The sequence below is a fragment of the Lycium ferocissimum genome, chromosome 4, assembly GCF_029784015.1.
Source record: "Lycium ferocissimum isolate CSIRO_LF1 chromosome 4, AGI_CSIRO_Lferr_CH_V1, whole genome shotgun sequence".
Classification (NCBI taxonomy): Eukaryota; Viridiplantae; Streptophyta; class Magnoliopsida; order Solanales; family Solanaceae; genus Lycium; species Lycium ferocissimum.
In genome coordinates, this window is record NC_081345.1 from 16,115,046 (window position 1) to 16,135,560 (window position 20,515).

General features: G+C 34.4%; 2 protein-coding genes and 1 pseudogene across 6 annotated transcripts; all 3 read left to right on the forward strand.

The window, feature by feature from the left end:
• Window positions 1-264: 264 nt before the first annotated feature.
• Window positions 265-2,794, forward strand: LOC132051630 (uncharacterized). 3 transcript variants are annotated; one of them, XR_009413823.1, is made up of 3 exons: window positions 265-846; window positions 1,193-1,293; window positions 1,831-2,794. XR_009413823.1 is itself a non-coding variant. In XM_059442785.1 (3 exons), the coding sequence occupies exons 1-3, from the start codon at window positions 672-674 to the stop codon at window positions 2,629-2,631; spliced, it is 333 nt and encodes a 110-aa protein (XP_059298768.1). In that variant the 5' UTR covers window positions 265-671; the 3' UTR covers window positions 2,632-2,794. The 3 variants fall into 3 exon arrangements, 1 of the variants encoding a protein (XP_059298768.1); XM_059442785.1 differs by lacking the exon at window positions 1,193-1,293 and having other exon boundaries at window positions 1,831-1,878; window positions 2,522-2,794; XR_009413822.1 differs by having other exon boundaries at window positions 265-1,293.
• Window positions 2,795-7,432: 4,638 nt separating this feature from the next.
• On the forward strand, window positions 7,433-13,392 carry LOC132051631 (uncharacterized). 3 transcript variants are annotated; one of them, XM_059442787.1, is made up of 9 exons: window positions 7,433-7,585; window positions 8,295-8,389; window positions 8,679-8,864; window positions 8,947-9,058; window positions 9,158-9,192; window positions 9,268-9,420; window positions 10,399-12,704; window positions 12,859-12,936; window positions 13,056-13,392. In XM_059442787.1, the coding sequence occupies exons 2-9, from the start codon at window positions 8,319-8,321 to the stop codon at window positions 13,106-13,108; spliced, it is 2,994 nt and encodes a 997-aa protein (XP_059298770.1). In that variant the 5' UTR covers window positions 7,433-7,585; window positions 8,295-8,318; the 3' UTR covers window positions 13,109-13,392. The 3 variants fall into 3 exon arrangements, with proteins under 3 accessions (XP_059298770.1, XP_059298771.1, XP_059298769.1); XM_059442788.1 differs by lacking the exon at window positions 7,433-7,585 and adding an exon at window positions 7,749-7,884; XM_059442786.1 differs by lacking the exon at window positions 7,433-7,585 and adding an exon at window positions 7,848-7,997.
• Window positions 13,393-15,520: 2,128 nt separating this feature from the next.
• LOC132054398 (TMV resistance protein N-like) lies at window positions 15,521-20,314 on the forward strand (annotated as a pseudogene).
• The last annotated feature ends 201 nt before the right edge of the window (window positions 20,315-20,515 follow it).

Consider the following 20,515-nt stretch of genomic DNA (forward strand, 5'->3'; position numbering starts at 1 on the left):
CTAGCTCAGAATGAGAGTCTTGCGCGCTCCTGGTTTTGATCCATAGGAAGACTATGTTTCCCTCCTCTCAAGAAGCTGAACTGATGCAAATACTCAGAGAAACGAAATAAATATTTTATTGTCTCATTTTGTAATCTACTTTTTGTTGTTACGGGACTGGAACCTTTTTTATGATTGACTTAAATTGAAATCTGCAGGTCCATGTGAACCTTAAAAGGCAAAAAATGTGAGAGTGTCGATCAGGTGCAGGACTCAAAGCTGGAGTAATGTTGAGTGTCACTTTTTACCACAATCGAATTGTTGGGAAGCGTCATGCCTTAGCGAGACACTTAGCTATATTAGTTAATGATCATAATATGTGTCCATTGCGCGTACATTAATGGGTGGACATCAAGGATTATAAGCTGGATCACATGTGGGCAGTTGTGACTATAAGGATTTAAAACATGAGTTTTTTGTTTTGCCTTCTCATTTTATTCTTTTACAAATACTTGTGAGCTTATATCATTGTATTTGTTGAGTTATTTTCTATTTGATTTGTCAGAATCTGTAAAGAAAATAGTTGATATGCTATATTGGACTTGTGAAACTCAGTGTTATTAAAAGCGCTCGCTTTGTCGCCTAAAGCATTGAGGTAAGGCGACTGGCTTGTGCTTTAGAAGGCTGAGGCGATGCTGGTAAAAAGAAGGGACTCTTCTCCTCAAGAAGATCGAAGTGGAGGAGAAGCGAGAAGCATGCGCTTCGTTTATTTTAATAAAAAGTTGACTTTAAACAGAAAAGGATTCAACTTTCTTACTAGTTTTGCTGCTCTCTTCCTTGGTCTGGTTTCTATACTTCAAGCTACAGGTATGATTATTTCTTCTTCTTCCCCTCCTCCTCTTCTCTTCTTCGTCTCGTCTCTGATATCGTCGCTGCTGCTGTTTTTTTTCTTTCTCTTCTTTTCTTTTATCTTATGTCGCTGCTACTGCAGCGTTTTTCTCCTCTTCTTCTTTTCTCTTTTCTGATATCACTGCTGCTGCTGCTTTTTTTTTCTTTCTTTTCTATTCTCTGATCTAATATCACTGCTACTGCAATATGAGCATCATGGTGACAGATGCAAGGTTCAACATTTTTGCCCATATATATTAGAATATTTGTCCATGATGCAACTTCTATGTTGACATTTAATTCTTTTTATTTTAAGAATTTGCAGCCTGTTAGTTGGATAGTAGTGCATCCACTATACTGGCTATCAAAGATGTGGAGATAGCTTGTTCTCTGCATTGAATTTGAGTTCCATTATATTCTCATGAAGTAAGCTCATCTCTTATCCCTATTTGTACGGTGCATTTTGGCATAAGCAGGACTTGAGGATTATGTTACCAATATATAATAATGGAGGTGAATCATGATCGTAGAAAATTCTTATGCTATTGGTACTCCGTCTGCATTACTGCATTTTGGATCATAGTACATAGTTGGTACTAATTCCTAATATTGTGGTCTTCTCTTTTTCTTTCATAAGTTTAGTCTTTGCTAATAAACTGACATAAATTTGAAACTTTTAATAGGTCAAGAATTTGAAGACTGAGATAAGTTTGGTGGTGACATGTTATTTTATGGTTATTCTATAATTAGTTACTTCTTAGTGTTTCTCTTTTCTACTTTAAGTGGCTCTTCTTATTAAATCTCATCCATAGAGATTAGAATAGTCTACACTTTACATAAAGTGCGTTGTTTCATCTTATTTGTTGCATGCCTCTACTTTTATTATTTCAAATTTATTTTCTGGATACAAAAGTAATTCATCCTTTGTCATGTATATAACACATCCATTTGTAATTTTTTCAGATTTGGAAAACTGGAAAATGATGTCCGGTATCATTCAATTTATACCAGGTTCTACAATAACATGCCTTCTATACCAAAGCTGATTCCTTAAACATATTAGTAGAAGTAACTCACTTTCTAATAACAGGAGTATCTGGTTTCCAATCTTCTGTGTAAAGAGTTTCTCCAGTAGTTTTTTGGTAGTATTGAAAACAACTGATAGAATATGTTTCATTATTTCATATTCTTACCGATTCCTTTTGATCCTAGGCTTCAGAATCTGTGATGCGAAACCAAGACCTTTTAATTGTTTTAAGTTGATGTACTTATTAAAGTTTTGTGATTTGTTGCTATGTGAAGATAATGAGTATGGATAAGGTAGAAGAGTCATGATTATTCTATTCATTAAATAAAATACAGATGTCATGATATTTTTATTACTAAAACCTATATGAAAAGTGGTTTAGGTCCTATTTAGGAGATTTTCTCATTAGTTGCTCTAATTTGATGGAATAAAGTTATGTATGAGGTTGCCTACTTGGAACTAAAAGCTGGACATCAATCAATCAGGGGAATCTTGAATTAGAATTTTGATACTCTAGAGCTTGAGCTTTACGAGATAGAGAATCTTTTTCTCTTGGCTTGCACATTCTCTTGCCTATCTATTAGGAGTTTTGTTACTGTATTGAGATGACCTTTCTTCTTTTAACAAATCAAGATTTACAATATACAAGCTGGATTCTAAAGAACTGGCCTGCTACCCTTGAAGAAAGTGCAGAACAATTGAAGCAATCTACTTTGGTTTTGTTACAATCTGTTTAGAAATGTCACATTTGTAAAAGCTATAATTTTATTCTCTTTTGTTTGGAGTTGACAAATATAATGTCATGTAATCTGAATGTGTATATTTTTATATTTTTTTTATTAATGTAATGATTTTTTTTTTCAAGTGTCCAATAATTTTTATTAAAAGCACCTGTAACAATTGGATTTGTTGGGCGTTAATATTTTCAACAACCGAATCAGTAGTAGTAGTAGTAGTTAATTGTTTTTAACGACTGGTGTGTCAACTAGCGAAGGGAAAATTTTGTCGCCAAAAGTTAGGTTTTACAATTGGAATTTGTCTTGTCGCTAAAGGATATTTAACGACCGGACTTGAAACCCGGTCGTTAACTTTTAACGACTGAGTTTTTAATGACCGGTGACGATCGAATTTTTTCTGGTCGTTATTAACCTATAGCGACCGGATTTAGTCTTTTAACGACCGGATTTCCCCTCGCTAAAGACCTTTTTTCTTGTAGTGATTCCACTGCCAAGATATCCAAGTGACCTACACAAGTTATTCTAGATTTACGAAGGAAGCAGTAGTATGCATCCTATAGAGATCACTAGATTTATACTCTTTATTGGGAAGTTTGATAGAGGATAAGCACCAAAGAAAGTGTTTGTTCACTTTATTGTAGCGCTAAAAGTAGACTAGAACTTGAAATGGAAGTATTTGGCCGGAGTAGATTTTCTTGGTTTCGTATTACAAGATTGAATTGGACAATGGAGATTATTTCATGTCATTGATTGGGATTATCTGTAAACTTACCTCTCAAAATAAGTTATCTTTGCAGTTAATTATAGAATTTTATTTTTTTACGCAAAGCGCAAATTCTTTCTTTTTGTAATGAACCTTGTTATTAATAAAATTGGCCGGCTAAGCTCATCACGTGTGGTATATTAGTTCGAAAATAACTGTATAGGCATTTATCTCTTTTATTATATAATATGGTCTATGTCGCTTATCGATGTAGTATAGTCTAGTATTTCAAAAAAAAATTATGCTTGTGTGGTGTATAATTGCTGATGGAGAAAACTCTAATTTTAATTTTGTTTAAATCGAGATGTATCTTAATCTTTTAATTTATAACTACATATTTTTTAGCCAATAATTGCACTATTCAACTACGAAATTTAAGTTGTCACCATTTAAAAATTATATTTTTTTTTGTGACAATTTCGTTGTGACTAAATTGTAGGTTGAGTAGAGACAAATAATACAGTTGTCACTAATTGTTCGAACTATTAGTGACAAAAATTAAAGTCACAATTAAATATAAAATTCTGCGGCTAAAGTTTGGAATGATGAACTACAAATTCTAATTTGTCGCTAATGTATCAACATAGTTTTTGCGACAAAAGTTTTCGTCTCCAAATTTTAGTGGTATATTAGTTAAAAATATGTGTATAGGCATTTTATCTCTTTTATTATGTAATATGGTCTATGTCGCTTGTCAGTAGTATGGTCTAGTATTTCAAAGAAAATTATGCTTGCGGGGTATATCTATTGACGGATAAAACTCTAATTTTTATTTTGTTTAGATCGAGATGTGTCTGAATCTTTTTCTTTATAACAACAAATTTTTTGTAGCCAATAATTGCACTAGTCAACTACGAAATTTGAGTCGTAGCCATTTCAAATTTATATTTTTTGTGACAAAATTGCATTGTGACTAAATTGTAAGTTGAACAGAGACAAATAATACAATTGTCACTAATTGTTTGAACTATTAGTGACAAAAATTAAAGTCACAATTAATTATAAAATTATGTGGCTAAAGTTTACAATGGTTAACTACATATTTTAATTTGTCACTAATGTATCAACATAGTTTTTGCGACAAAAGTTTTTTGTCTAAAAAATTTAACTTATTTTAGGACGAAAATTAGTTTGTCACAAATTGGGTACATCATTAATGACAAAATAATGTGTCACTAATAACTTTAAATTCGTGGCTAATAGTACTCAATAAATGGCGCCAACGCTTTTTTTTGGAGGGAAACTTTAGGGGACAAAACTTTGCTACGAATCTTTGTGTTTCGTCACTAAAAATATGTGCCACATGTATTTAAGGACGAAATGGAACTTTTGTCACGAAAAGTGAACATTTAGTGACGAGTTTTGCGTCGTAGCTAGTATTTTCGTAGCTAAATATCATATTTCTTGTAGTGAAAAAGCATAATAAATCTTATTGGAAGAAAAAGTAGTCGTAACTACCACAAATGAATACGATAATCGAAGCACAAAAAACAACAGATAGTCAGCATTGTCCTTGAATATTTTGAGTCTTTTTGCCTTCTCTACATCATCTTTGTGCACACGCTATTTCTGGACCATTGAGGCTTCATACAAGCTGAGAGATGTTGCTTGAGAAGCCTGCATTCCCAATACTAGTAGAGCTGCAAAAGCAAGCTTCCAATTGAATGTCAAAGCCATTTTCTTTCAACCTGTGTTTGAATGTTGTTGATGAAATAGTGCTGAAGATGTTGTTCTCTGTTAACATGTTCTTATGATGACTGAATTCCCCGTTTGTTATGTATGATTGTGACAATGGAGATAGATTGCGTACACGCCCTCTGTTGTCCACAAATGATATAATCCTAATACACCTCTCATTTGTAACTTTCTGATAAGTTTTTTCCCCATAATCGTGGAATACAGGCACTAATGACATTTATACGTAATTGAACACCATGCTGTCCTATTTGCTAATCACAATAGCTTCTCTTTTGGCCCTTAATGTGACACGGAAAAGAACCAAAAAGTAGTTGCCACAACATTTTTAACCTTAAGCTTAGGGAAGAAAAGCATTTCCCGTAAATGACATATCTTGCTTGCCCTATTATAAGATTATATTGACATCTGGAGCAAACAACTCCAGCAGTAAGGAAAATGAAACAAAATATGGCAAGAGCCAAGGGGATATAATTGAATTTACTTAGGATGAAATTTCATTTTCCTCAGTAAAATGATACTAGTGTATATATGTGAAGTAACTGACCTCACTTTACCACAACCCTCTGGCTGGACTACTCCAGATTCGCGTTGCGTAAGACCCTCTACCAGGAGTTTTTCCATTCCCAAGGCACAAATCTGAGACCTCTAATTAAGGGTGAAGAACTCTTTATTTATCCCACTATACCCGTTGGTGATACTTCACCACCGGCATTAAATAAGTCATTATTTAAGCCAATTCACCAAAATAATACGTTTTTTTTTTTTAAGTTTACAGAACTAGAATAAACGTATTTCACAGTAACGAATTAGGCATTATTTTATTCAAAAATACCGACAGGCAAAAAAGCTAATGGTTAATAGCGTTAAAAGGTAATTCGTTACTGTGAGTAACGTTTTATGGTTAATATGTAACTGATGGTAACGACTCTTAAAAAGTATTGCTTAGCCTTAAAAATGATATTGATTAGCTTTGCAAAAAAAAAGTACTGATTATCCTTAAAACCTGCATTATACGTATATACACTACCAAAAAATCTTCATTTTCCCACTGAAAAATATTCAGTGGCTATTTCCCACTGAATTTCAGTAGAAAAAACTTAAATAGTAGTGTTTTCAAACGGAAAAAGTAGGAAGTTTCACAACGTTTCAATGGGACTTGTTTTCCATCACGCGTTTTCCCATTGAGTTGGTTCAGTGAAAATGAGATGGGAAAATCATATTTTATAAAGACAAATTTCTCACTGAATGTCAGCAGGAAAAGCCTGTAGTTCTAGTAATGATAGTCGTATCATACTTCTATTGTCAACATATGAGGAAAGTAGTTTAGCTTTTACAAGAGTTCCAACGTAATTTCATCTCCTCGCAACTTTCTTTCTGCCTCTATATCGCCAATAGCTAGGGTGTGTTCTTTTTAAGACTGGGCAGTATTTTTTTTAGAGTTGTTACTGTCAGTTACGTATTAATCATAAAACGTTATTGACAGTAACGAACTACCCTTTAATGCCGTTAACCATTAGCTTTTTTGTCCGTTAGAATTTTTGAATAAACTAATGCCTAATTCTTTACTGTGAGATACGTTTATTCTAGTTCTGTAAACTTTCAAAAAAACGAATTATTTTGGTGAATTGACTTAAATAATGACTTACTTCGGTCAAAAATTCTAAATACTCCCTCCGCCACAATTTACGTGGCACAATTGAAATTTCGAGAGTTAACGAGTTTTTCTTTGTTCGGAATTTCTTTATATGTTTTTAAAATATTTCAAGTTCTTAATTATTGTGATTTATAGTACTTCTTTCGTAATTTTCAAATATATAAATTGTATTTTAAAAAGCTAAGGATCCGTTAGCCATGAGAATTTTTCACTTTTTCCCGAAAATTTTCTTTTACTTTATTTGAAAATTAACGTTTGACCGTGTAAAACTTGAAGTTGTATTTGAAATTTGAAAAACACCAAAAATCCTGTTTTAACTTTTTTTTTTTTTTTTTAAAGTTTCAGTTGGTTCAAACAAGAATATTTTTTGCAAAAATTATAATCCAACACAACTCCAACTTTAAAATTTCAAATAAAGTGAAAAATATTTGATTGCATGGCCAAACGCCTACTTAGCACTTTTATGACCGAATTTACAATCAAAATTTAGAATCTGAAATCACGAAATTTCAACTATGTGACATAAATTGGGACATAGGGAGTATAAATTAATCAAACTATCTCAAAACATTGTTTTATTCTCAGCTTCACCACTGTTTTATTCTCAGCTTTACCCTTTTTATTTTGTCCCTCACAGGCTCACACTCAAATTTTCTGTCCTTTTTGTGCTTTTAGCTTCACACTAGCTGTCCATAATTTTGAAAAAAACATCAAAGACTGTGACTTTTAAGTTTTAGCTTAAAATACCACTTGAGATCCTCATCAAATTTATTTTAAAAAAATAATCTTTCTTCTCTCTCTCTCTCTCTGCTATTTTGAGTTCCTCTACTTCATTTCTTGTAAGTTACCTTCTATAATTCCACCTACATTTTACATTTTTGCACAAACCCAAGAAGAGTATTAAGTTGATGCGTGTAGAAAAAATACTTGATATTTGACTTGTTTTAAGGTGTCCATTGACTTGTTTGGAACATGGGGTTTTCTTGTCGGTGGTCCTTTTGCTGTACTATTACCAATATTAGATTTCTTTTAATGTAGATCTAATTTTTCAATGTGGTTTGGTGGGGTCTTCATTGTTTTAGCTCAGTTCTGGTTTACTCACCTTTCACACTTAGATTTAAGTTTTGTCAACTTGTTGGTATGATAGAATTTAATTTTGTTCTGCTACTTAAAGAAATATTTTAGGCAATCTTGCTTAAGTTTTATTTCCTGTAGAGCTATAATATGTTCACTTCTGAAAATCTTCATCAGGTGATGTATTGATTTGGTTGCTATTTTGTGTTATTCTTGGTCTATAGTGTTTGTTTTTGTCATCAATCAAATTGAAGTCAAGTATGTTAGACGAGATTCTATTTATTGCACCATTTCTTCTAACTCTTTTCCAAATTCGATAAATATTGGTTGATGTAAGTTTCATTATCGTTCTATGATTCAGAGTATACTTTCCTATTTGATCCCTTTGAATTCCTTATTCGAAGTTGGGTTTTCAGTCAGATTATGGAGCATCCTAATATAGGATAATAATGTAAGTTAGTGTTGTTTCACCAGGTTGAGTGCTTTTGAGAGATCAAGATGACGAGAGGTGTAGATGTTGATGCTTTGCTGGAGTATGTTGAATTTCAGATTTTTCCGAGTCAGGGCAGGTTCGACTTCTGTTTTCTTTTCATTCATGTTACGATCTCGTAGTTCTTTATCTGTAAAAAATTGTCATAGGGTTTGATTATTCTTTGACACATAGTATTATTTGGTGAAAATAAAGTGTGGATAAAATTTTTAAGCTGACAATTCTTTGGCCAAGTGCAACTAATTAAAACCACCTGTTGTGGTTGTATATACTTACTGTTGTAATACAGTGATAAATGTATTCAACATGGATGCTACTTTGGATCACAAATGAGCTTTTGGGACAATTTGTTTTTTCGTTCTTGACAGGTATGAGACACGTATGTGCTATGGGGACAAGGTAGTGGCAGCACCCTCTGGGCTCCTAGAGCAATTAGTGCAACATTCTCCCAAAATCAAATCTTTGCACTCCAAAGGATCAGATTCCAGTTTCAAATTTAAGCCTCTGGGAAATCTTAGTGATGCCAAATGGTTTACGAAATCCACTTTAATCAGGTTAATTCAGAGAACAGGAACTATTCCTTTATTAGTTCTAAGTGTTCATATTCTCACACTGCAATTCCCTTCCTTTTTCCAGGTTTCTTCGTATTATCAGTTCATCAGATGTAATTAATGTGGCCAAGGCGATGGTAAATGAAATATCACAGCTTGAAGATGCTCGAAAGTTTCATCTTTCTTTATACTCAAAGGTGCTTTGGTTTTGTAACATCCTTTTGCCCCTTCAATATTTCATAGAAGCATGTGACAAGCAGAATTCTAAGCTAACATTATTACTGATTTCTATCCAGGCGGATGATAACCCTTCTTCAGCAGATGCTTCCAAGTATGGCCTTGAGACTCTTTAAAGTTTAAATTATGTAGTTATTCTAGCATCTCCTAAAATCTTCACTGTGAACAGGAATGAATTGTTGCGAGCAATGGACTTGAGACTCACTGCATTAACAGAGGAATTGGCTGCTGTTTTTGACCAAGCTGTTGGCACCAAATGCTCTTTCGAGGATATCACTAACATAGAAAATTTCTCCTACTATTTTGGAGCTGTTGACTTAAGGTAAGTTAATGGACTGGAAGGGGACTGAAGCCGGGACTGAAGCCTGAAGGGTTTTGTCTATGTTCTATCAACACTTTGTTTAAAGTTTTAGTTTGCTATTCTATTTTGAGTGATAATATATGATGGAAGACATGTTTACCCTTCGGTTCAATTTTAAGTACCAGAACTTAATAGTAAAATAGTAGATGGAAATTCGAAATTGAAGGACACCAATTGTGGCATGGAAGGGTTTATTTTCGAATTGTCAATGTGTTGATCGGAGGTCTTCCTAGCCCGTTCTAGTGGACATATACCCATTTGGTTGAGAGGAGACTTGAATTCGGGATTTTGACACTATTATGACTGCTCCCTTTGTCAAATTAAGGTGACTTAGCTACCCTTGTTCGTACAAGGAAATTCTATCTTGAAGGCCTTAGTGCTTCTTAGTTTGACCAGTTTAGATTGGAGCCTTTTTTGTTTTTTGTTTTTTGGATAACCGTGGTATCCGGGCCAGCTTGCGCACCTCGACTAGTTCCACGGGATACCTACCACTTCCCACTAGCAATAGGTAACAGGTAACTTTGTCGACCAAGGCTAGGACAAATGGGAAGAAATCACCTAGCGTTTTGTCTCTGCTGGGATTTGAACCTGAGACCTCATGGCTCTCAACCCACTTCATTGGTCACTAGGCCACACCCTTGGATGCATTGCGGCCTTCTTTCTGCATAAGTGTTTGTTATGGAGAGATTGTAGAAATTTGGCGCAAAATTTCTTCTTCCAAATTCTTTTGAAATAATGTGGGGAGAGGGGGAATCATTCACTTTCTTGGGGCAATACGACTTCGTAAACTAGAAACTTCTTAGTATTGGATGTATATCTTTCATGTGTAGTTTTAACTTATAAATATGCTCCTTCTACCTATCAATGGGATGAAACTAAATCTTCTAGAACTGAGATATGTGCAACAGGTAATGACCAATGATGTGCTGTCTATTTTAGGAACTGTCTGCAGAAGTTTGTTGCATTGAGGAAGGAGAACACGGATGGTGATTCTCCTGGTAAAGAGCCATCTCTCTCTAAAAACGATGTCAGGAACGACAAAGCTGGTTCAGTAGGGAGTAATACAGCTGTGAAATATAGTGCCTCGCCTGCGAAAGCTGCTCAGCTTGAGAGGCAAAGCTCATCAGCAAGTGAGGAATTGTCTTCGACAAGTGAGGAGGAACAACCATCGGTGGAAAGGAGTCGGACTCTTTTAAGAGCTGCAACACCAAGGAGGTCTGCATCTCCGATGCGAAGAGTCCAAATTGGGCGCTCTGGATCACGACGATCCACTGCTTTAACAATAAAGAGTCTGAATTTCTTTCCTGCCAGGGAAAGGTCAGTCTCTCATAGAGATGAATATGCAAGCGGTTCTGATGAGGAAGAACGTGAGCAAACCTCAAAAAAATCTGAGAACAACAATGTACAAAGAATGAGTGTGCAAGATGCAATTAATCTTTTCGAAAACAAACAGAAAGGTCAAGTAGTAGATTTTCAGAAGACAAAGTCATTATTGAATGTCTCAGTTGCTAATAAAGCGGTATTGAGAAGATGGAGTTCAGGGGTGTGTGAAAGTGCTAATCCTGTAAATGTTGCCAATAAATTGGAAGACCAAGAAATTGAGCGCGCTTCAGAAATGAAGCCAGAATCTTATCCTACTCCCGAGATCTCTGGTGCTGAGGCTGCGGACAATGATTGCAAATCAAACTTACCTGAAGAAAGAGCAGCTAGTCCAGACGAAATGAGGAAGGAATCTCTCCCTAACCAAGATGATGAAGCAGGTCAGAAATTAAATGCGTCAGTCGAATGGACCCGAAAAAAGGAAGCAGAACTAAACCAGTTGCTGACAAGAATGATGGAAACCAAGCCTACCAAATATCAGAACTTGACACCTAGTGATAGCAAACCTCAACGTCTTTCCAATGAGCGTAAAGGTGGTTTCTATGATCATTACAAAGAAAAGAGGGATGAGAAACTTCGTGGTGAAACTACCAGGAATCAAGCAGAGAAGGGAAAGCAGTTTAAAGCACTGCAGCAAATTCTTGATGAGAGAAAAGCTGAGATGGTCTCAAGAAAAGCGAGTAATGATAATAAAAAATCAAATATAAAGAGAACGCAGAAAGCAGTGAAGAACTTACCTGAATCTGCCAATCCCAGAAGTGGAACTCCTAATCCTGCAATTGTAAAGAGAGTTCCATCAAAGACATCACCGTTGCCAGCAACTCGCAAGTCATGGCCATCTGCACCTTCACCAAAAACTCCTGCAGGTACTACACCTACCCGTAGAATATCGCAGCCAGCGCCAACTGCTCCTCGGTCAAGCCAAAAGGTTGAGAGATTACAACCAAAGACCGTGAGAGCAACAGAGAATGGTACCAAAAAGACTGTTAAAGGTGTAAGTGAAAAGAAGTTTGAAACTATGACAAAAACTAGCAAACCTAGAAGATCCAAAGTTCAGCCTGCTTCTGAAGATTCTGCTTCCTCAACCAAACCTAAGCTCAGCAAGGTAACAAAGAAAAGTAGTGTGGTGCCTCTGGAATCAAAGGAGTCAAAGCCTTTTCTTCGTAAGGGCTCACGCACTGGATCGGTGATAAAGGTTAAAGTTTCATCTCAGCCTAAAGAGTGTGTGATGGACTCTGTAGATTTGGTTCAAACGGAAGAGAAAGAGATGGCTTCTGTTTCTTTTGAAGATTTAAAAGTCCATGAGGATAAAGCATCTGAAGCTCAGGCAAAGAGCCCCCAGAAATGTGAAAATACAGAAAGTTTTGACACGGTCACTCCAAATGAGACAGATGATTTTGGAAGGATTGAAGATTCTACACCAAAGACAGAGGTCGAAGGAGAACCAAACTTCTCACCTAATGCCTGGGTGGAAATAGAGGAGCACGAGGATCAGTCTTTTCCAAGTAATGATGATAATGACTCTCCGGGGGATGTTGCTGCACCTGTAAGAATCTCAAGTCCACGAGTTCGTCATCCTCTTTCTCAAATGCTGCTCGAAGACAACAGTGATGAAACTGATGTCATTGACTGGAGTATTGCTGAGAATCCACCAACCATGATCTATCAGAAGGATGCACCTAAAGGTTTAAAGCGGCTTCTGAAGTTTGCTCGGAAGAGTAAAACTGATGCAAATTCAACTGGTTTTTCAAGCCCTTCTGTCTTTTCTGAAGGAGAGGATGATCTAGAGGATTCTAAAATTCTTACTAAGAGAAGTTCTGAAAATCTACTGAAGAAGGCTACACTTCATGCAACTGATCTGTCTGGTATTTGTTCTTGCTTCATTCATGCATTTTATTTTCCATTCTAATTGACTGTTTGTCTGTTAATGTTAATCATTTCTCATATGCAAGTGTTAAATTGCTTTCTGGTGGACTTTGGTTCATTATTGTTATGGATTTTGGACATTTCTGTTTGCAGCACCAACTAGTACCGGCAAAATTGCTGCTCAGAAATTGCAAGAGGGCCATATCTCAGCTTCAGCGACTACAGCAAAAGGTTACTACGTTTTATTTCTAATTCTAGTTTGACTTACTTTCTTGCCATAAGCTTGTAATGTTTTACAATAATGAAGCGTATTTTATTTGTCCTTAATGTTATGGTACTTTATGTTTCAGCAACAAGATCATTCTTCTCTCTTGATGGCATTCAAAGGGAGCAAACAAAATGATGCCAAGCTTCGATGACCATGAATCTGAGTGCCCGTGTCTGTTTCGTTGTTTCCTTTTTAGCCATCATTTGAAAAAAAAAAAAAAAAATATTGTTAGAATTATCCTCTCCGTATCCTCTGCACACTTAGAGTTAAATAACATGATTGGTAATTTGTCTGTTTTTAAATAACTGTTAGAAACATAGTTTCTTTTGTAGTATAAATCTCACATTTGATTCGTGATTCGAACACAGAAGAGGCTCTTGTTTATATTCCTAATAGAGTATTGCAAATATTACTTAAAATTTCCAGCTTTACTCTTTTCATTTAAATCATGCTTGGTGTACTGGTCTTTTCTTCTCTTTTATGTAAGATTTAAAAAGTCCGAGTTCTCTTTAACGGGACAAGGAGCTGAAATCGCACGACCAAGGCTGATAAACGCCACGATGAAGCGTATTATTGTTTATCAACAGCAAAATCACTCCAAAATACTTGTAGTTTGAGACATTCGAATTATTAGTTTAACACTCACATTTTATACTACATAACTTAAACTTTAAGACAGGGTCTCCTGAAATTTTGAACTGAAAACTAAAGTTCAGGACACAATGTCACTGAAGCTTGAATTGAAAAACTAAGGCTGAAATCTTTTAGTTTGAATTGAATAACTGTACTTAAAGACGGTCATAGAATCTTCAAGTTTTGAACTGAAAAAAAATTGAACTGAAGAACACTATATTATGAAGCTTGATAAACTGAACTTTTTGGACAAGTGTCATCAAGTTGTTTACTAAAAAACTGAACTTCAGGAAATTCATAGTATCATGAAGTTTTGAACTAAAAAACTGAACTTTAGAACATTCATACCTGAATAGTTGAACTTTAGGACAAGCCATGAAGAAGCTATGTTTTTTTCCCTATGCTATGACTAAATATTAAATAATTTGCAAATGTTGTGCAAAACTTAAATAACTGTCCTAAAATTAGCTACCCGGTCATATTCAAATTTTTGCAGGGATTCCCCTACATACGGATTGGACTTTAACTGCTTATTTAGGGCCTGTTTGGAAAGCCACCTGGTAATTGGAATTGGTGTAATTACTAGGGTAGTAATTACACAGCCTAGTAATTACAAAACAGTGTAATTACAATGACCTGTTTGTTTGTCATAATGTAATTACAATGTAATTACAAGCGTCTTTTTTGGTTGCACAAGTGTAATTACACGATCGATTAATTTAAAAATAAAAAATAAAAAAATTTAATTAAGAATATTTAAAATTATGTGCCTTTATAAATGATATGAAATTAGTTATTTAATAAGACATTGCTTTTTGAAAATATATTAATTAATAATCATATATTTGTAACTAGTATTGTAAAAAATAATTGATACATATATATATATATATTTCAAATTAATAATATTTAATTTTAATTAATTATAAAACTTAAAAGAAGACTTTTTTTGTGAGAACGTCATGGATTGGACGTTTGACGAAAAAATAATATTTATAAATATAATGCCATAACATTATTTAAACGTTTGACACAAAAAATCCATCAAATGTAAGTGAAAAATAAACAGCATGCAATGTGAAAGTAAATAACTTAAAATTGAAAATATAACCTAAATTCAAAATCCAAAAGAAAAAGTTTAACATAATACTCTTATGTCAAATTCCAACATTACATAAGTAAGTTCCAACGTAACTTAAGTAAATAATTCAAAAAAAAAGGAAAAATATAAGTCTATAACCTCATTCACAATGAAATTCTACTTTAATAACGTCACTCGTTATATGTCAAGTTTGTTAATGACTCATTCTTTCCAATATTAAGAGATGTAGTTTCAAAAATTAGAATAATAACACGATTATGATAAATGAATTAAAAAAATGAGCAATTACATGGAACCACAAGAAGTAAAGGTTGGAAATGAGAAGAAAAGAAATGAAAAATAAATAATATAAAAAGAAAAATACATTTTAAAAAATAAAAATAATAAAAAAGAAATTAAAAATAATAGAAATAAAAAAATAATAAAAATCAAAAAAAATTAAAAATCAATAGAAATAAAATAATTAAAAATAAAAAAAATAAAAAAAAAAATAAACAAACTAAAAAGTAACCCTGTAATTACAGTGTGTAATTACACCCAATTCTCAGCCCCTCCTTGAGAATTGGAGAGTGTAATTACACCCTCTCAATTACACCCAATTCCCACCTAACTGTGTAATTACTTGGTCAAACAAACAGGCCAAACTGTGTAATTACACCCAATTACACCCAATTCCAATTACCTGGGTGGCTTTCCAAACAGGCCCTTAGATAATTCTCCTTTTTTTCATAAACTGGTACTATTAGCTCTACTTAGATAATTCTTATTATGTGGTTAGTCCATTTTCACATTATCCGTGCTAACTGTATAAACTAATTTTGTTTCATGACATTCTTATTTGTCAACAATCCTCTTACCATTGCAGGATTGAGTCAGAATGCATTTTGCAGATTGTTGATCTAATATCTTCCACTTTATACAATGCCTTTTTATCTTCTAGGCAAGATATTGTGGGAATGAACACTCATTTCCAGCAAATAAAATACATGCTAGAGATGGAAATCAATGACGTTTGAATTGTTGGAATATGGGGAATGGGGGGAGTCGGAAAGACGACAATTGCAAGAGCCATATTTGATGAAATATCTTGTCAATTTGAGTCATCGTGTTTCCTTGCGGATGTTAAAGAAACTGAAGCAAGACACGAGATGCATTCTTTGCAAAATACCCTTCTTTCAAAACTGTTAAGAAACAAAGTTGATTACATCTATGATAAGTATGATGGTAAGCACATGATAGCGAGTAGACTTCATTTCATGAAGGTTCTGATTTTGCTTGATGACATAGATCACAGAGACCACTTGGATTACTTAGCAGGGGATATTGGTTGGTTTGGTTATGGTAGTAGAATTATTGTAACAACTAGAGATAAACATTTGTTAGGTAAAAATGACGCAATATATGAAGTGACTACACTAACTGACCATGAAGCTATTCAATTGTTCAATCAATATGCTTTCAAGAAAGAAATTCCGGATAAGGGTTTTGAGAAGCTCTCAATGTTGGTTGTAAATCATGCTAAAGGCCTTCCTTTAGCCTTGAAAGTATGGGGTTGTTTCTTGCATAAGAGATGCATAATTGAGTGGCAAAGTACTATAGAGCGAATAAAGAATGATTCCAGTTCTGAAATTTTCAAAAAGCTAAAAGTTAGTTATGATGGATTGGAGCCAATAGAGCAAGAGATCTTTCTAGATATTGCATGTTTCTTCTGAGGGTATAAGAAAGATTATGTCATCAAAGTCCTGGAGAGTTGTCATATGGGACCTACAATTGGATTGAGTATCCTGATAGAAAAATCTTTAGTGTTCATAGCTGGAGAAGATACGATCCAAATGCACGATTTGATACAAGATATGGGAAAATATGTAGTGAAAATGCAGAAGGATCCTGGGAACTCTACTAGACTATGGCTCCATCAAGATATAGAAGAAGTGATACTCAACAATACAGTAAGTATCCAGAACAATTCAATAACATTGAATGCTAACTTTTTGATACTCCGAAAACATATAGGGTAAATTCCAAATGTATTTCTTCTTGATTCTTATTCTTGCATGTCTTTCTTATTTTCTGAATCAGTTTTTTGTTTTTTTGGTTTGTAGCTAGCTACCGATTTCATATTTCCTATATTTTTGAGTCATGAAGTACATAATAGAGTCAGGAATTCACATATCACTGAATTAAAAAAAACAAAAGCATGAAAAGGACCTTCAAGAACTTCATAGTAAAATATATTATTAGAAAATAAACACAGGCGATTAATCGCACATTGTAACTAATACCCCTTTCGTGGGTTAAGCAACTTAGCTGATAACATAATTTTCAATAATGTGCTTCAGGAAACTGTATGGTGCAACCTAAAATTAAAACTTTTACAACTTATATAGAAAGTTTTTCCTAGTAGAGAAAAAAATAAAACATATAAAAAGGAATTTGACAGTATTCCCATTGAAGGAAAGTACTCATATTATGCTATGGATTCTAAACTGCATTATAAATTAATTACAATTTCTACACTAATGCAAGTGGAATCAATTATAATTTCTAGACTTATGAATTCTATACTGCAATTGAAATTGATTATAATTTCAAGACTAATGATCTTGTTTACCAGGTGACGAACACAGTGGAAGCAATCTGTATTTGTTTCAGCAGGCAAAAACCAACTTTATGCTTTAGCAAATATGCCCTGAAAAGTATGACTAGGCTCAGGATGTTGCACCTGAACTCCATGATCAGAGATGATTTCTTCTTTGATCCATTCGGTGTTTTCAGTTGCCATGATGGTCCCATTGAGTTCCTACCGAACAACTTGCGTTGGTTTGTTTGGAAGTACTATCCGTCAGAAACATTGCCAGCTAATTTTGAACCCAAAAGGCTAGTTCGTCTCCAGCTCGAATGTAGTTTACGTCAATTATGGACGGAAATAAAGGTAAAATGGTTGAATGCTCTTCCCGTTTTTCTTTTCTCTCTAACCATTACTATTCTGATGAGTAAATATTATTATGTAACTCTATTCCATTTTGTTTGACATAGTTTCTTATTTGATCCCAAAATTTATGACAAAAAATGTCAAACAAATGTACATTGAAACCGTTATATCCTTTTCAAATTCTTCCTATCAGTATTTTAACATATATCTATGAAACTCAGATTTGAAAATTTATTAAAATGTTTGTGATCTTAGTGATGCTCAACCAGACAGTAGGAAGAGGCATTACTTGGAAACAGAGGGAGTTCATTCTTTTATCCTTTTGTAACTTTCCTTCTAATCATTTTTTATTTCCTTATCAAAAAGAAATCGTGTATTAGCTTTGTCACATTTCCTTGTAGATTTGTCTAGCTTTTTTTGGTATATTTTAGGACGTTGAGACAAAACAAAAACATTTGCACATAATTATGGCATGTGCACATAAATTATAAAATGGATTACACGGAATATACCATGCCTAGGCTCTACTAATTCCAGTTTGTAAGATCTGAAAAATAAAATTCTCATTTGATCTAATTACGTTTTTTCTTTTTCTTTTTGGGGGTATACGGAGGAAAATGTTGACTGGATATAGAATAAATGCACGTATACAGAGTATCAAAACATTCTGTAGATAAGAATGGACATTGAGTAACATCAGGGTATCTGACTGAGCTCCATTCCACATTATGATTCATCCTCATTATAAGCTAATTAACTTCTAAGGAGTTGTACAATGCTCTTCAGTCACAAGACCAAATGATTCTATATAAACTTTGTTCTCAACCCCTACATTAGTGAATCACTGTTATGAACTTTTCAGTTAAACTTACATTCAGCGCATTAGGCATATTAGCCATCACTATAATTTATTCTTCAAACCATATGGAAAACAATATTTTGATGGTTTTTAGCTCCAACGTTAGTACTTTGTTGTTAAATGTGTCTTTGTGTATCTCAACTTTCTGTATTTGTTGTTAACAGTATTTGACAAATCTGAAGACGCTTGATCTCAGCTTCTCCAAAAGATTGATAAAAACACCAAATTTCAAGGGAATGCCAAATTTGGAGACTTTGCATCTGAAGGGATGTAAATAAATCTTGAAGAGGTTCACCAGTCATTGGAATATTGCAAAAAGCTCATTTTCTTAAATTTGAAGGAATGCAAGAGCCTTAAGAGGCTTCCTAGTAGTTTTCACGCGGCATGTCTTAAATATCTGGATTTGGAAGAGTGTTCTAGTTTAGAAAATTTTCCACATATCCTTGGAAGCATGCATTGCTTGTTAGAGATTAACCTAAAATCCTCTGGGATAAGGAAACTGCCATCATCAATTGGATACCTACGTGCCATTAATCAGCTAGATTTCAGCTGGTGGGAAGACCTTGTAACTCTTCCCAACGTCATCTGTAAGTTGCCTAGTTTGAAGAACCTAGATGTGTCGGGCTGCTCAAAACTTGAAATCTTGCCGGAAAGTATAGGGGATTTAAAGAACTTAGAGAATCTTGATGCCAGATGTACCCTAATTTCAAGACCTCCATCTTCCATTGTAAGGTTGAACAAACTTAAATCCTTGAGGTTTTCAAGACCGATAATGGAAGAAGGCCAAGCTGCTGCGTATTTTTTGTTCCCCCCATTTGCTAAAGGGTTACATTCATTGGAACTTCTGGATCTCAGCTACTGCAATTTAATAGATGGAGGACTTCCAGAAGACACTGGATGTTTATCTTAGTTGAGAAAGTTGGATCTTGAAGGAAATAATTTTGTGCATCTGCCTCAAAGCATAGCTTTACTTTGTTGCCTTCAATTATTGAACTTGACACATTGTAAGATGCTCAAAGAGCTGCCAGAACTTCCACCAAATATGAATGTACTGCGTGCAAATTATCATTTGGCTCTGAGAAGTATTCGCAAATTGGAAACCAGGTTCAAGAAATTACAGCTGCTGGTATTCACAGCTGCGTGTGGTGAATGTGATAAGTTCAATGATTTGTTAGCGCAGACTCTGCTTCAGTTTATCTATTCTCTACAGCATGTCATTTCTGCTTCAGATTTCTCACAGCAGAGAGTGCTTACCATGGTACATCCTGGCACAAAAATCCCAAGTTGGTTCCATCATAAGGGAATGGGTAGAAGTGTCTTAATCAGTTTGCCTGAGAATTGGTATGCAAGTGGTAACTTCCTGGGATTTGCTATATGCTGTTCTGAATGGTCATGTGAAATCATAGTTAAATTGATGCCCCTATATTATGATGATAAGTTAGAAATAATGAGCCAGAAAGTTGAATTAGATGAGTCTGAATTTGCTGATGCAGTATATTTTTTATTTGTACCTCTTGCTAGCTTATGGGATACATCTAAGGCAAATGGAAAAACACCAGATGAATTATGGCCATCTTGAGTTCTCTACTTTTGGAGTAATAGCTGAATGAGGAATTCATTTGGTTTATAAGGATAAACCTGAGCTTGAGGGCTTGTTACCTTGCTGGAATGCATAGATATTAAACAAGTTCGAAGCATCTAAAATTTGAAGGCATCGAAAAAAAAACTTTGAGATTGGGGTTGTTTGCAACTGATAATAAGCCAAAGCAGATACTTGTACTAGGAGAACTCAGCAAGTGTTGAGATTCGGGGCAGCTCTTGTGTGCTTTGAGATTTGGAGCAAGAAGGGGCAGGCCATGTGCTTCAGAAACTTTGCTGTTCTTTCAAGAAGACTCTATGTTTTAGCTTAAATAAAAGGTATGTATATTATCACATATTTCATTTCTACTACTAGCAGATATTGTATCCTGTTAGTTCATGCGATTCTTTCCTATAATTAACTACAAAGTAGACTTT

Excerpts from the sequence above, each read along its gene's own strand:
- LOC132051630 (XM_059442785.1), top strand. The coding sequence starts at position 672 with ATGCTGGTAAAAAGAAGGGACTCTTCTCCTCAAGAAGATCGAAGTGGA. Across the intron at positions 847-1,830 it reads TTCTATACTTCAAGCTACAG|ATTTGGAAAACTGGAAAATG; the intron begins GTATGATTATTT and ends TAATTTTTTCAG. Across the intron at positions 1,879-2,521 it reads TATCATTCAATTTATACCAG|ATCAAGATTTACAATATACA; the intron begins GTTCTACAATAA and ends TTCTTTTAACAA.
- LOC132051631 (XM_059442787.1), top strand. The coding sequence starts at position 8,319 with ATGACGAGAGGTGTAGATGTTGATGCTTTGCTGGAGTATGTTGAATTT. Across the intron at positions 8,390-8,678 it reads ATTTTTCCGAGTCAGGGCAG|GTATGAGACACGTATGTGCT; the intron begins GTTCGACTTCTG and ends CGTTCTTGACAG. Across the intron at positions 12,937-13,055 it reads TTCAGCGACTACAGCAAAAG|CAACAAGATCATTCTTCTCT; the intron begins GTTACTACGTTT and ends TTTATGTTTCAG.